A 16,704-nucleotide genomic window follows, 5' to 3' on the forward strand; every position below is an offset into this window, starting at 1 on the left:
GGCCCTGCAGTTTTCAGAGATTGGATTTGTTAAACAAATATAACCACAATTAATATGTTTGTTTGTTTTTTATTATTAGTTTCAAGCATACAGTGCATTGATTAGACATTTATATAGTTTATGGAACAATCGCCGATTACTCTTTCTCTCCTCTGGCTCTCCACCTAGCCATTACATTAATGTTGACTGCATTCCCTATGCCATGCTCCCCATCCCTGTGACCATCTATCAACTACTAATTTGTACTTCTTTAACCGTTCACCCCTTTCTCTCAGTCTCCCAAACCCTCTTCCCTCTGGCCATTACCAGATTGTCCTCTATATCAGTGAGTCTGTTTTTGATTAGTTTGTTATTTTCGTTCCTTAGATTCCACATGAGTGAAATCATATGGTATTTATCTTTCTCTGTCTGACTTATTTCACTCAACATAATAACCCGTAGGTCCATCCATGTCATTGCAAATGGTAGGATTTCATTTTTTTAATGGCTGAGTAATATTCCATTGTATATATGAACCTTAACTTCTTTATCCAGTCATGTTTAGATGGGCATTTAGGTGGCTTCCATATCTTGGCTATTGTAAATAGTGCTACAATGAACAGAGGGGAACACGGATCTTTACAAATTATGTTTTGATTTTCTTTGAAAAATACCCAAGTGCAATTGCTGGGTTAAAAGGTAGATCTATTTTTAATTTTTTGAGGAGCCTCCAGACTATTTTCCATAGTGACTGTACCAATTTGTAATCCTCCCGACACCAAGCAGTTGCAACAGGGAGAACATCCAATGGAAGTGTCTCTCTCTGAAAATGAAGGAATTCGTGAAGGAAGATACAAAAGCTAGCAGAGTATCAGCTGCAGGGTTGGTGGGCTTTGGTCAGGCTAGTGTTGCAGTCTTGCAGAAAGGAGATGTTTTTCTTGCAGAAAGGAGATATTTGGTCGTCTTGGGCCATTGCATCCTGTTCTAGAAATTGTTGACTCAAAATAGGAATTTAGAGGGAGTGGGTTAGTTTCTCAGTACCCAGAGAACAAGGGATTTGGTGTAAGTTCAAAGCAGAAAATGTGTGAACAAGGCAGACAAAGTTTAACACCTGCCAACTTTAACAGGCCTGTTAAAAGTCTTTAGAATGGATTCAACTTCGAGGTTAAAGTTTCGTCCTGCTTCTGTTCTAAGATAATGTTCTGGGATCATTTGTTTTGAGGGTTATGTCACTGCTTAGCTGAATGTTTATTGGAAACTGTAAAACTTTTAATAGACAATATAGTTGTATATCATTATGACCCAAGGAAAGTGGAAGATTTTTTTAACCAATCACAGAAAATCCAGACCATAAAGGGAATTATATATTTGACTACTTAAATTTCAAAGTTTTGATTCATAAAAAAAGAAAAGAAGCCTCACAAATAGAAGATAGTTATATCTATATGTCCTCTTTGGAGAAATGTCTGTTCAGGTCCTCTGCCTATTTTTTAATGGGATTGTTTGGGGGGATTTTTTTGCTGTTAACTTGTATGAGCTCCTTACATATTTTGTTTGCTGCCTCTGCTTTCCTTGGGGGCCCTTGGGAGAGGCTACTATGCAAACCAAGCTGGCTGCCACTTGTGCTGGTTTAAGGATCCTTGTTGGGCAACATGAGGCTGGCCACCATGTGTGCTAGGCTTGTGGCTGCTTAGTTGAAGCTATGTTCCATGCCAAGACTGGTCACCACTTATACCAGGCTTAGGGCCACCTGATGGAAATTACAATGCAACTTGAGACCAGTCACCACTTACGCTGGGCTTGGGGCCACTTAGCAAGTGTTACAAGGCACAGAGAGGTTGGCTGCTACTTGTTTGCAGTCTGTGGATCTTTGAGAGATTTTGAGAAATACTGCTGCATGAGCTGAGGCAGACCATGTGTGTGGAGGAGCCGGAAAGAAGTTCAGGCTGGGCAGACAAGTTGGGTGGGGTAGGGTATCAGGGATTCACCGGGGTGGGGTTAACAGTGTTAGCCAGCTTAATAAAAATCTCAGATTTGGTGCCCACTTGCGCCATGCCAACTGGATGGGAGTTGAGTTAATCAAAGGAGCAGGGGCACCTGCCAGCACTCTGTCCCCAGAGAGTTATCCCTACTCCTCCATCCCTCATCCTGAAATTCTTCAGTTTAGTTCTTGTATGTTCCTGGTTCTTTTCGAGCTGCTGCCCATGCACTGGTGCTTAAGAGTGAGTGAGTGAGTTTGTGAGCAAGTGAGTCTGTGCACGGGGCCCTTAAGACCTGCAGCATCTTTGGTCTCCCACAGCCCTTTGTCTCTCTGAGACATAATCCCTGCTGTTTTTCACAGATGTTACAGGGACTCCTCTTCCCAACACTGATGCCTTGTGTTGGGGAGCCCAGTGTGGGGTTGGAGACCCTCCTCAAAGGGGACTTCCACAGTCACGCTATCACTCCCAATTCTTACTCACATACTGCGGGTATGGGACTTGCCTATAGAGCATATCTGCCCCTCCTACCAGTCTCAACTTGGCCGATTCTTTATATCTTCAGTTATAGGAATTCTGTTCAGCTAGTCTTCAGGTGGTTCTCCATGATAGTTGTTCTATAATTTAGTTGTAATTTTGATGTGGTCATAGGAAGAGGTGAGCACAATTTTTTCCTACTCTGCCATCTTGACCATACAATATTAGTTTCTTAAGTATTTACACTCACATTGCATCATGATTCATTTATTCACGAGCCACCTTCTCTTGTCTCTTACCTTTGCAATTTATTCATTTCATTCTAAAATGTATCATAATATTGTAAAAGATGGTGCTTACATTACTGAATAGAAATACGAATAGGTTTATTCATGATTGCATAAAGAGAAAGCCAAGGAGGTATATCAAAATCTTATCAAAAAGTTTACCAAAAAGATTGTGACTGGGATAAATAAAATGAGCTGAAGGAAGAAAATAATGTCCTAGGAACCCAGATGATGTTATTTCCTTCTCTTTTAGGAAACACATCATATCCAAGAGGGAATATTAAACTGTAAGAACTTTATAGAAGAAAAAATATATATTCTTTTTTGTCTTTGGGGCCCAGGCCTGCAGAATACATGCATTTTGTTAATACCAATAATTACTGTTGTTTTTTTTGTTTTTTGTTTTTTCATAATCTCATTATATGCTAAGCATTTTTAAATGATGACTGCAAGCCTCAGGTAGGTTAAATAATTTGCTTAAGGTCATTGGTGACGCTAGTAAGTAGTTGAGCCACCATTCAAACCTAGGTCTGTTTCTGTGCTGTTAACCTCTGTTCCAAACTGGCCATTTACCCAAATCCATCTCCATTTCTTCTGTAGCTTTTAACCACATTGGGTTACTCCTGATATATCAATCAGAGGTTTACCTTAACATCTAAGCTGATTAAATCATTCTGCTACATTACAGGGCCACAACTTCAATTTTTTTAAGAAAAAACATTTACAGAAAATTAAGTATGGCTATGACTTGACTCACATAAAAATATTCTGACTATTATAGGCACTATGCCAAGAACAGAGGCAAGCTGGGCCAAAAAAGAGCTCAAAGTAGGCCATTTTCTGAAATCTCAAATTTGATCAGTACTTTCTTCTAGGGAAAATAGTTTTTGTACCTGCTACAGGAGACAGGATTTAGATAAAGTACTTAACCCCTTGAGCTATCTCCCACATTCCACGTAGGGTAAAGATAGTACAAAGAATGAGTCATTAACCAAGACTGAGCCCAGAAACTTCTGTCCAAAGTGTCCCCAACTTTTAAAATGCTATGAAACTAATTTCCTCATTTGTGATTAGGACAACCAGACTGATCTAACCATCCCTGAGGGCATCCCTTGTGTTCTCTCTCTGCCAGGCCTGCTTAGAAGGTGCATTTCAGGTGCCTCAGGATCCCTTACCTTTAAGGGGCGGAATGTTGAGACATGAGCCCCAGATATCCTTCTGAGAAAATTTCTACTCTAAGTAAACACAAGGTTTTCTCAATAGGAGTGTCCCCTTTACTTTATAATAAAACCATAGCAAATCTCTCAAGTTATAGTATGTGCTTTATTTCTAAGATTTTTCTTTCTCTCCTAAGACCTTTGCTTTATTTCTAGGTGTAGTTCCATAACCATAGTTACCTTAACAACATAGAGTACAAGTTCATCTAGGATCAAAGACAGTGCCCAGACTCTGAGTAATTCCCAGTCATATGTTCACAAGACACCCATAATCTAAGATTGTCCATTGCTTATTCACTTGCTCAGAATACTCCTCACTGGCAGGCATTGGAGCAGATCTCCTAGACAACTCTACAAATAAGGCATATGTGCTAAATCCCATCGACTATTGAAGAAAAGCACCATAGATTTCCACTAATCTCTCTTCTGTGCTCTGTGTGTGTGTGTTGGAAAATATAAAAACTCCCATCTCACCTGCCAATTTTTTTGCTGTGTATCTAATACTTTTAATTGGCACTTAGCTTATAGTAAATGATTATCGAATGATGGAATGTTTATATTCTCCTATTCTAATACTTATTCATATATGTAGAACACACCAAACATTTGTTGAAATAGTCAAAGGAGTAACTACTTCAAGTTAAAATATATGTAACTTCATTAAATAATTGCTGTAGACTATCAAAATATATAAAAATTCATATGAAAAATAAAAGACACATTACACTTCTAATTCATTCTCTCCTTACCTAAAGTTGCTTTGGGAATAAAATAATTTTAGAATTATGAGGCAATGTTTTGTTACATTGTCAAGTGGTGAAAATGACTTATTCATTTAAAAAATATTTATCGAGACCTAACTGTGTGCCAGCCACTGTGCTGACTTCCAAGGCACAGGGGCAATGGTAGTTAAAATGTTTAATATATAAAGCTATTACATTTCCACTTTAGCAGTAATTTGAGACAAAATGTGAAACTGCCTTTCCATCTCATTATTTACAAAATTCTATGTCAATAACTAATGGCACAATTTTTTTTAAGCAATTGCTGAGACATTCCATATGTATTTTCATCCTCTAAGCAGCTTCTAGGGAAACATTTTAAATTCCTTACTGACATGACTATATCAGTCATGTGGCTCCATATTTTAGAATATGTTATTTAAATCCTGCTTAACACTGCCATCTTATTGCATTAGAATCACTTCAAATGTGTTAAAAGGAAGACAGTGTGTGTATGTGCTTTTTCTTTGAATGATTATGAAAATTAAATGAGTTAATGAGTTAATGTATAGTAAGGTATTTTGTAGGCGATAACACATTATAGAAATATTGGTTAATTTAACTGAGTAAAGATTTACAGCTACTTGAGGACATGTTTATTGGGAGCACAGCTTTCATAAAGAATCCACAGGATTCACTCTTGATGGGAGGCAGCTGTAGAATGGATTGAAAAGCACCCAAGAAACAGATTATACCATTGTTTACATCAAGACAGCCTACAGTGATTAAATGAGCTACCTTCATCCCCATGCACCTGCAAAGAAAAATGAGCGAGGAGGGATACTGTGCAAGTAAGTACTTTTATGATGGAAAGAAAATCAAATCAGAGTACTGGTGTGCCTTGAGATTCTTGAAGCTTGGGATGATACAGATGGATCGTGCAATGCTAATGGTAAGGAAGCATGTCTTTCCTTATTACCACAGGCAATAACTTTTTTAATTAAGTAGAAATAAATTTCTTAGAATTTAAAAAATTTTTGACAAATATGTCACCTCTAATGCTTACAATGTAGTGAAGAAATTGGTGTCAGATGTCCGAAGATCAGCTTAATGGGAAGTGTTAAAAGTATCTGTACTGTTTTATTTAACAAATATTTGTTGAGGTTGATTATATGTAAAATGTTGTGCTAAGTACTGGCCTATGAAGCCCAGGGAAGGAAGAAGGCAGGCAGGTACTGTATCCTCACTAGAGTAAGGTCCCAAGTAATGCAAGGGAGTTAAAAAAAGGAGGAGAGCAAACCCTTAAGTGTGGAAAAACCTCAGATCTCTGAATTGGAACTTGAGAGGGATGGTATAACTCACTATCACGAGATCCTTGTCACAGCGGTCACATGAGGGCCAATCATAACCTGTTGCAAAGAAATAACTTTGGTACCATTGTAAACTGTATTTAATTTACTTTAGTATTCTTCTGTTTGAAGCTAGCCATCATACTGGCAAATAGTTTAGATACAGCAGACAGCAACTGATATATAAAAAAAACTTTACTAATTCACTTTTAAAAATGGCTTTTAGCTGCAAATTTCTAATGTTTTGGAAATTTACCCATGTCTATGATTTCATTATCTCAATAATTCTAAAGGTTTTCTTATCAGAAAATCTATGGGGTTTTTTTTGGTTTTTTTGTTTTTGTTTTTTTTTCCAACTTGCCTTTTTGTGATAGGCCTCTGTAGGAAAATTGTAAGACCTAAAAGCAGGAGAAAATGTCCAGATAATAGAAGACCATCTAAGGCCAAGATCTGCAACATGGTCTGCACTGCAAGCTAAAGAGCTATACTTTTCTAAAAATTTAACTACAGACATGTTAGAGTTTAAATGCTATGTCACCATCTTTGGCAAAAGTTTATTTGGTGTTATATTATTATATAGGAATTATGCCAGTGAACAGAAATTAACGTGTCTTAGTACTGAGTCAAGTTTATAACAGTAACTTTTCCTGGTTGCTTTGATGGGATGGCCAAAAGTTGAAATATCTCATGGCTTGGACTGCTTGTAAATTTATATCATCCTAGTCCTCTGATTGATTGGCACTGTGTTTCTTCATATCTTCTCAGAGGAGAATTAAGGTTTCCTTTTCTGGGGAGATACTCTTGTCTTTTTCTAGGTACCTCTCCTCCACCACTCTCAGACCATGTGTAATCAGATCATACATTTCTATAGATAAACAACTATTAGAGTTAACACTTAGAAGTATCCATTTTTTTTTGAGGTGACACCTTAATGATCTTGTTCAAAAGCCTGCATCAGAAACTGGAGATGAAATCGTGCGTCACTAACACTTCTCAGTAGTGAACTGGCAAGTAAACTATGTGCAGTGAACCCAATAGAATGGTAGATGTGTCACACAAGCAGTAGTAAATCCCTCCCTTCCCTTCTCCAAAATCCTAGCTCTTTTATAGACTCTTCTGGGAAGGAGACAAAGTTCTATAGGTTTCTCAATGATCAGAACTAGATAAAATTTGAAGTTTTGTGTTAAAAATATGGATTGTAACTTCTCCCATCCCCATATGAACATGAAGCAGTTAAGTTCATCATAAAAGGTTCAATATGAAAAGCATGTGCTGTGCAAGAAATAAGGAATAAATTACTAATGGTTCACTGTTTAGAGCAGACACACCACTTAGTTCTTTTCGTTATTTTAGTTTAAGACTCTTTAGACATCTGATGAAGAGGTAACACACACAAAAAAAATATAGGCAGAAGTAGCGCTATGTATAAACCGGTTTTGGGGTGGGCGTTGTGTAGGTAAGGGAGAACTGTTCCACTTCCCAGTAGAGCTTTTAATTTCTAGGTGAGTTATTAAAGGAAGCACTGTGGGTTCCATGGCTGGAACATGGAACTGATCCTTTATTTGATCTGCAGTATCAGGTGTTGGGTCGTCATTGTGCTGGTAAAGATTACTTCTCTCTCTCTGGCAAAATGAGACATCTCTCACCTGCTTGCGTACAATTCTGCAACTTGGTGCACTGCAGCACCCTCTGAACAGCTCCCACCATTGTAGTCATTTTCTGTTTTTGCTCCAGGAAGTAGTGAGAAGGTGCCCCATCAGAGAGCATGACTTTTTCTAATCCCAACCCACACACTGATGTCAAAGTATTTTTGTTCTTTTTCCAGAGCATTATGTTCTTCCACCAGTAGTCACTAAGCCAGGAAAACATGAGGTGTTTTGCAATAACATTTGGAATATACATTTTCATTTTTTAGTTGGGATTTCTAGCGTTTATATTTTGAAGGTCAGGTATGATGTCACATTCTTAGTCATTAGATGTCTACGTACTGCTAAATGTGTAACTCTCTCAAACCAGTCCCTGCAGTGCTTTTAAAATCAGCACGAAGATGAGAAGTTACTAGGTCTTTTATGCATAAAAATGTTCATATGTGGCCAGATGGTGAAAAGCTGCATCACAGCAAGCGTAGACTCTACCTGAAAATGTGCCACTTTCCATTGTTGCAGCCAGAGATCATGCAGGGAACTTTGGTAATAATGAATAAAAATAGTAAATAGAATTTTTCAGTGAATGTGAGTGATTTGTAAGCATTCTCTTCCCAGAAGCTTACCTGTCTCTTTTGCTTTCCTCCCCTTGCTTTCCCTCTCCCTTCCCCCCTTCCTCTCTTTCCTCTTCTTCACTGTTCTCTCTCCCTCTCCTACCGCCCTTCTTTATTATCTTCTCATTTTAAGATCTTCATAACTCAAAAGACTGTTGGGAAATGAAAGTAAAGGATTATTGATCACGGGATTTCTGATGCTGTTTCTACTCACAGTTAAATACAAGTATAAAAGCTTCATTCTTTCAATGACCATTTACTTCTATAGAGAGTACTATTATGGACTAGAGGTTGAGATTTTTAAAAGAGTGGATACAAAACAATTTTTCTTTTGGCAAATAAATTGCTGTCTTTGTACCGAGCAATTATCACTATATTTAATCTTTGTAACAAGTATATTAAGGACTTATTTTACGGATTAGAAAACCAAGGTACAAAGAGGTAAAGTTACACAGCTGGTAAGTGGCCAAACCAAGATATAAAACCGTGTAGCTTGTCTCTAGACCCTGTGCCCTTGACCGTTGTGCTGTGCTGCCTAGGATGATAGCCCAGTAGAGAGAGAGTATATTCAGACAGGATAATACAGAGCACTATATGACAGTGATATGAGGAAAATGAAGAGACATTGGGAGGAGGGAGAGAATATTTCAGACAGGTGAGTGGGTGGCATCAGTACTAGCCTTGAGGGCTGAAGTAGATTTTGAGGGTAGTGATCAGGAGTGAGAGAGGAAATAGCATGAGTAGAAGATGCGGGGTCTGGAAAATAGTTTCAAAAAATAAGTAGTCCAGTTTAGTTGAAGAAAAGGATCTGGACAGGAATATAGGATAAGGTAGGCTGCAGCCAAATTTTACAGGCCCCATCTCATGGGAAGTTGGGATAAGGGGGATGAAGGTTTTTGAGCAGCTAGGTGGCAAGAGCAATCAATGCTCTAGAGAGCTCAACTTGGTGAGGTAGTACTTTAAAGAAGGAATGCTAGAAACAGAAAACATAATTAGGAGACTATTTTTTATTGCAGCATAACAGTATTATATCACAATTTCTGTGGGTCAGGAGACCAGGCATAGCTTAACTAAGTCTTCAGCTTAGAGTCTCACAAGGCTACAATCAAAGTATTGACTAGGGCTGTGATTTCACCTGAGGCTCATGTAGGGAAGGATCAGGTTTTGTTAGCAGAATTCAGTAACCTTTGTTAGCAGAATTCAGTAACCCAAGACTTCAGTTCTTGCTGTCTTTCCATCAAAGGCTAGCCTCAGGTCCTAAAGACTTTTCTCATTTCCTTCCACGAGCATCCCAACCCTGGGACCCCACAACCTGGCAGCTTGCTTTTTCAAAGCTGGCAAGGAAATGAGAGATTTCATCTAAACAGCACTTAATCATATATGTCCTATCATTTTGGCCACATTCTGTTGGTTAGAAGCAAGTCGCAGGTCACTCCCACACTCAAGGGAGAGGACTGCACAAGACCATGACCATAAGGAAACACAGATCACAGAGTCAGATATAACTGATGACATAAACACTCGAGAGTCTGAATTAGGCTAGTATTAATGCAAATAGGAAGAATAAGACTCAAGAAATTAGGTCTAGGAAATATGATTTCTTGCAAATACTATGTGAAGTTCTTTGCATATATTATCTCATGTAAGCCTCAAAATATCTCTCTGAGGTAAGTGCAGGGAAAATCCTTATTTCACAGATGAAGACACAGGCATTGAAGAGTTAAGTGCCTAGATCACATACATCCTAGCTTCAAATCTGGGTGTCCCAACCTAGTTTCAAATGTAAGATGTCAGTCCCAGCGCTCACAGTCTTAGCCACTCTTCTTTACTTGGACTCTATAAAAGTATAGAGTATTTAAAGACAGATGGATAAGAAAATGTTGGAAATAACTCCAAGATTTTAATCCATTTCAACTTGGGGAATGATGATGTTAACTAAAACAGAAATGTCCTAGTGGCACTCTTAAAGTAATACTGTGCATACACTACATTCCAAGCAGTGTGCAAAGCACTCAGCATGCATGATCACATTTAATGTTCCCAGTCCTTTCCCCTATTTTATAGATCAGGAAACAGGACCACACCTGTACCCACTAACTAGTTTCCACAAGTGCAAAGAGTAGTTACTTTTTATAGCTATTTTTCTACTGATGCATAAAATAAGTTTTTGAATGAACCATAGCCAATAAATGATAGAGTCATAATCTGAATCTAGAACAGCTATAATCTCTCTGTCTACTAGAGAGGACAATGGATTCCATTGTACCCCTGGTATGTCTGACACCATAGCAGGATATCTAGATATGGATGTTCAGCAGATACCTAAATTCCATAATGGAGCTTGAGAAAAAGGTCAAGGCTAGAATAACCTATCAGGGAGCATCTATGTGGAGATTAAAAAGCCCTGAAATGGCATGAGATGATTGAGAGAGAAGGTATAAGCCCCAAAACAGAACCTTAGAGAACACCTATATTTAAAGGTTGAGGGAAGAGGTTTTTAAAAAAGCAGTGAAGACATATATGTCAAAGAGATAAGATTGAGATATAGATATAAAAGCAAAGGGGAAAGAGAAGGAAGGGTTGTTAGTAATTTCATCCACCACAGAATAACTCAGAATTAAGGCATAATAAATGAATTTGGAGGTCATATCATTGACTTTTAGATGAGCAGATACAGGAAAACAGCCTGAGTTAAGAGTCAGCTGGCAGCTAGAGGCGGCGGGGAGCTAGGCTGTGAAGTAAAGCATGGGTAGTAAGAATGTCAAGTTCACTAGTGCAAACTTCTCTGTGATTCTGGATGAGCTAGTAATAGTAATATGAGAGAGCTAACTATTTGAACAGGAGCAATTGTGTGTATGTGTGTGTTGTAATCAGAAAGGAAGGCTCAAGTGGGAAGAAACTAAAGATGGCAAAAAGAAAATAGACTACTGTTGGCATATGACCCCAGAGAAGACAAAAGGAGACCAAGATGAAGGACCACTAATAGGAAGGGCAGTATTTAGAAAGGGCAAGAGACATGTTACCATTGGAGGTAGGAGGAGAACCTGAAAGAAAATACAGAAAGGTAGAAGTTCAGTAAAAAAAAATTAGGGCATTCAAATGGAAAGTTCTCAATTTTCTTAAACATGGAGGCAAGTTCTTAGTACCTAAAAAGCAGAGGCAAAGATTTCAGGACTGGAGGATAGTAAAAAATATTTTAATTAATTGAGGCAACAGTTGACCAAAGTTTATTGAATGCCTACTCTGAAGTAATAGAAAATTCAGTAGAGAAGACAACAAAGGATAAAAATAAAAAAGCAACCAGAGGACTACAGACTAGTGGTTACTAGTGGGATGGGGGGAGAGGGGGAAGGTAGATGGGATAAAGGAGGTCAAATATAGGGTTTAGGGGGAGGGTGAAGTGGGTAAAGGAGACCAAATATATGGTAACTGAAGGAAACTGGACTTTGAGTGGTAAACACACAATAGAATATACAGATGTCAAATGATAATGTACACCTGAAAATTATATAATTGTATTAACCAATATCACCCCAATAAACTTAATTAAAAATTAAAAAATAAATAAAAATAAATAAGCATAACCAGGGACCCAACTGAGAACATGAACATTTAATAGAACCCAGCAGCATGGTTTCATAATTTTGCCCAACTTCTGAAAAGTGGTTATTGAAGGAAGTTGCTGATGCTGCACAGGGTTGGGAACTGAAGTGGCGAGAATGGCAGACAAGCCTGGAGGAAAGAAAAGTTGGATTCCAGAGGCCACAAAAGACAATATTGGCATGGTCTAAGCTGAGTGATGACATGAATGAACACTGAGTCAGAATCTAAAGATTGTGATTTGGGTGTGGAGCAAGTTATCAGAACTGAAGAAATAAAGTGCTTGCAATCAGAAAAGGAATACTCTAAATTTAAAACCTTTAAGTAAAATAGTTCCAGATCAAGCAAATTATATCAAGTGCCCTCTCTGCCATTTCAGAGGTTAAATAAGGAACTATGAAGCCAAAGTATTAGATGGGCCAGATGTTAAATGAATGAGAGGGGGTGGAAAAGATGACTGACCAGACACCCAAATCTTCCCAGGACGAGTGGAGTGTTATGAAGGAGGCCGTACAGTAACAAGGATAGGGCTTGGATGTCAAGATTCAAAAATAGAGGTCTAAACATGACAATAGGGGATAAAAATGTTTTCGAGGCCAACTGGGCCTTCAGATGCAATTCAGATTTCAATTAAGGTCAAGAGTTGAAGTTAAACTTAAGAATCAATCTAAGACCATAGGAAACTGCTTCACCATGTAACTATGAGGCAAAATCAGTAGGCAGTGACTGACAGAGAAGCAAGCAAGGATGCATAGCAGGAAGGGAAAGGGTCAGTTGGAATCAGATATAAGAATTGTTCCCTCCCCTCATCTATCCTATCACCCCTTTATAGGTGACCCTTCCAATTCTTAAAATTATCTGTAGAGCATTATCCCCATTTTACAAGTTAATAAATCAATCAATCAATCAATCAATCAATCTGGTTCTAGGACTTGAACCTTGTCCTGACTGCAAAATCTAAAGTCTACCATAACACAATGACTCTCAGTGGTCTTAAAGCGTTCCTGTAGCTTTCAAGGACAAACTGGAAATCATGTCTGACTTATATGAAATGGGTATGAGAGACAATGTATTTCTTTTTATTTTTTATTGAGTATAATTTATATATAACATTAGTTTCAAGTATACAACAGGATTTGGTATCTGTATATTGCAAAATGATCACCATATTAAGTCTAGTTAATATCTGTCACCATACTTACATTTTTTTTTTCTTGTGATGAGAACTTTTATGATCTATTTGCTTATCAACTTTCAAAGATGCAGTATGGTATTTGTTAACAGTAACCTCCATGTTGTATATTACATCTCCATGACATGTCTTTTATAAATGGAAATTTGTACCTTTTGACCTAGTTACCCACCTATCATTCTTGGCAACTACCAGTCTGTTCTCTGTATCTATGAGCTCAGTTTTTCTTGTTGGTTGTTTTAAAATTGCACATATAATTAAGATTATAATGGTATTTGTCTTTTTCTGCGGACTTATTCCACTTAGCATAATGCCCTCAAGATCCATCCATGTTATCATAAATGACAAGATTTCCTTTTTATTGCTGGATAATATTCGTGTGTAAGAGAGTGAGTGAGTCACATTTTCTTCATCCATCAATAGACACTTAGGTTGCTTCCACATCTTGGCTATTTTTAATAGTGCTGCAGTGAACATGGGGGTGCAGATATCTTTTTGAGTTAGTGTTTTCTTTAGATAAATAGTCGGCAGTAGAATTGCTGAATCATATGGTAATTCTGTTTTCCATAGTAGCTAAACCAATTTACATTCCCATCAACAGTTCACAGGGGCTCCCTTTTCTCCACATCCTCACCAACACTTGATCTTTTTTATTGTTTCATGAAAAGGCCCTGTATGCAAAGCAAGCCCCCTAAAGCCAAAGGAGCCTAGTGGCCACAAAAAAAAAAAAAAAAGACAATTCCAGCTTGTCGGTTTAGAGTTTTAATAGGGAATTTACTCTTGGAAACAGTCTTAGGTGGCAGCAAGACAGAAAATGAATCCCCACACCATTCACCTCCCCCCTTCCCAAACCATTTGTTTTATGCCCCTCTAAGAAATGGACCTACGTATTCCAAAAGGAACACAGGAGTGAGGGAGGGGAACGAAGAGACCAGATACCAGGGTCTCTGGGACCAGAGCAAGTTAAACATTGAGGGTGCCTTGCCCCAGAGGAAGGGCTAAACAGTGGAGGAAGGATTAATGGTAGTTTGTGATTACCTCAAAGCCTTGTGTACATTCCAACGTCCATGTAGGGGGTGGGGAGGATGTAGGCAGATTAGTTTTAAAATGGTTTTGATTTGCATTTCTCTAATGATTAGTGATTTTGATCACCTTTCCGTACCTGTTGGCCATCTATATGTCTTTTGAAAAATGCCTATTCAGATCCTCTGCCCATTTTTAATCAGATTTGGGGTTTTTTTGCAATTGAATTGTATGTACAATGTATTTCTTTGTGTTGCTCATGAATTATATTCAGCTCTTAAAAGTTCTATATGAGTTTTATCTAATACTGTATATTAAAATCTTAATTTTTTTTTCAAGAAAAACATTTTGGACCCTTTTAATGATGTTAAGAAATTTCCAAATATATCCTAGATGATTTCATTGAATTTCTGCAACTATATCCTAAAACACTAAGTTTATATTGCATTATTTTTCAGGTGTGAAAATGAAACCAAATTTAAAACAGAAGAAGTATTTTGGGCTTACAATTTCTGCCCTACACCATACTCCTGGACTGCACTTCTGGGCCTTATTTTATATCTTGTTTTCTTCGCACCTGGTAAACAAGGCTTTGTTGTTATTGTTATGTTGTCTCTTTTTAGAGGAGACAAGCTGTTCTTTTTAAAGTTCCTTACATACTGCTTTGTCAAAATTTTTAATTTGTATTTCTCAGGAATGGGACCAATGCCTTGGACTGTGAATTCTGAAATATATCCCCTTTGGGCAAGAAGTACAGGAAATGCATGTTCATCTGGAATAAACTGGATTTTCAATGTTCTGGTTTCACTGACATTTTTACACACAGCAGAGTATCTTACATACTACGGTAAGAGAATATTTTTTTCCAACTATATTTTTATTTCTCCTACTATGTTTTTAGATATGCTATCATTAGTGATGGAAAGGCTAGGTCGTTGTATTTTTGCTGTTATATTTCTCTGTGTGGCTTCCTTGTCCCGAGTCCTTGGAGATGCAGATGGGAAAAGGTAAAAGGAATTCTCCTTCCTAAGCAGCGTTATTTTATGTCCCTCTGTGCTATCACCCACCAACCCTCCCAACCCAAACATCTCCCCAGCTGGAAATCTTCACAGCATGGCTTTTAGCTTAATGAAGGAATATAACAGAATGGTAGAAAGATGTAGGCAGGGAGTCTAGGGCTAATGTTTGAAAATGTCCCATGACAGAGATGGAGTCATATCCAAAAGAGGAATCAGAGTAGACTGAAAGTGGGTCCCCCAAATGTCATACTGTGAGTTATACCTTCCACAGTTTCATCTATGCTGTTCAAGCCAAGGCATGTGCATTTAAGTGTCTGCTGAGACCAGCACTTACCACTGCCAGAACTGTAAACATGACAGTAGTGTTCAAGTGAAAAATATGTGGGAACTATACCTCAAAGAAAACAATATTGAGAAGTGGCCAAGTTAGGAAAAAGCTGGGAAGCAACTCCAAGTCCATTTTTACTGAAATGAAGAGTTTGTCTTTTTAGAATGAGGATTTCTTATGAGTTGTGATTGGATTCTAAATGATGAAATATGAGGTTTTCATTCTAATTTACTCATAAGCCTTTGTAGTTTATATGGAATATCTACTGCTTAGACTATTCTCTGATCCTCTTCCCCCATCACTCACCTCACTTCATCCCATGCTCTGGCCATTTATAATTTCTTTTTGCAAGAGCAGGTTTATTTGTCAGCCCCCTCTCTCACTTCCACCCCTCTCTGCTCCCTTTGGCTCAGGCCAAGACTAGGCCTTGTTTACAGTGCCTTCCAGAGCATCCTATTCACTTGATAAACATTCAAAAATGTCTGTCAAAGGAATAAATATATAGACGAATTTTGTAGATGAATGATTAATATGAGGAAACATTATAAAAATTGATTCCTCCTCTCTTCTGAACATGCTGAATTGGCATTTACTTTTATCTTTATAAAACTCTTCTCCCACTCAATCACCAGTTAGAACATTTAGAAATATTTATTTTCTTGGAAAGTAAATGCACTGGCACTTTAAACTGGATATATATTTAGCTTTATCCCATTTGGCAATTAAAAATTTTTACCTAAGTAAAACTTACCATCCTGATACCATAAATATGAACACAATAAATATTTACCCATATATGCTGATTCCTGAGAACGCTTAAATATTTTAAGACCTAAGTATAGAGTAACATCCTGAGAAAGCATTTTTTATATAAAGTCATAGACCAAATAATAAAAATCTACATGGTAAGAATTTTGACAGCAAAGCTCCTCTTTCTTGAATTTATGCTTCCAGAGAAACATGAGGCAACAGATGTAAATTTTAAAAAGAGCACAGCCAGGCTTCTTTCAAAAATATCCAGTTAGGAGAAGATTTTGCTTTGCATTAAGGCAAGCCTCGATCAGGTCAATGCACTGGTCCATGAGGTCTACTGCTGGCTAGTAGTGGGACAATATTTCAGTTTAGGTTAGTTTTTCCATCTTTGATCTACATTTTGATCTACATGTTACCGATTTATGTAAAATGTGTTTATAGTCCTGATTTAATGAACATATACAAAAATGATGTATTTCTCTGGAAATATCCATATCTATTTCGTTTCATAAAACCTCAATT

At 37.6% G+C, this 16,704-nt stretch overlaps 1 protein-coding gene across 1 annotated transcript in view; it reads left to right on the forward strand.

Annotated features, from left to right (window-relative positions):
- Window positions 1-16,704, forward strand: part of SLC2A13 (solute carrier family 2 member 13) — a 305,609-nt gene that overhangs the window by 275,807 nt on the left and 13,098 nt on the right. The window contains exons 8-9 of the mRNA XM_006918238.3: window positions 14,541-14,662; window positions 14,777-14,929. Of these exons, the coding sequence (XP_006918300.1) occupies window positions 14,541-14,662; window positions 14,777-14,929 (275 nt within the window). The remainder of the gene's footprint in view (window positions 1-14,540; window positions 14,663-14,776; window positions 14,930-16,704) is intronic.

This window comes from Pteropus alecto, unplaced genomic scaffold (assembly GCF_000325575.1).
Source record: "Pteropus alecto unplaced genomic scaffold, ASM32557v1 scaffold778, whole genome shotgun sequence".
Classification (NCBI taxonomy): Eukaryota; Metazoa; Chordata; class Mammalia; order Chiroptera; family Pteropodidae; genus Pteropus; species Pteropus alecto.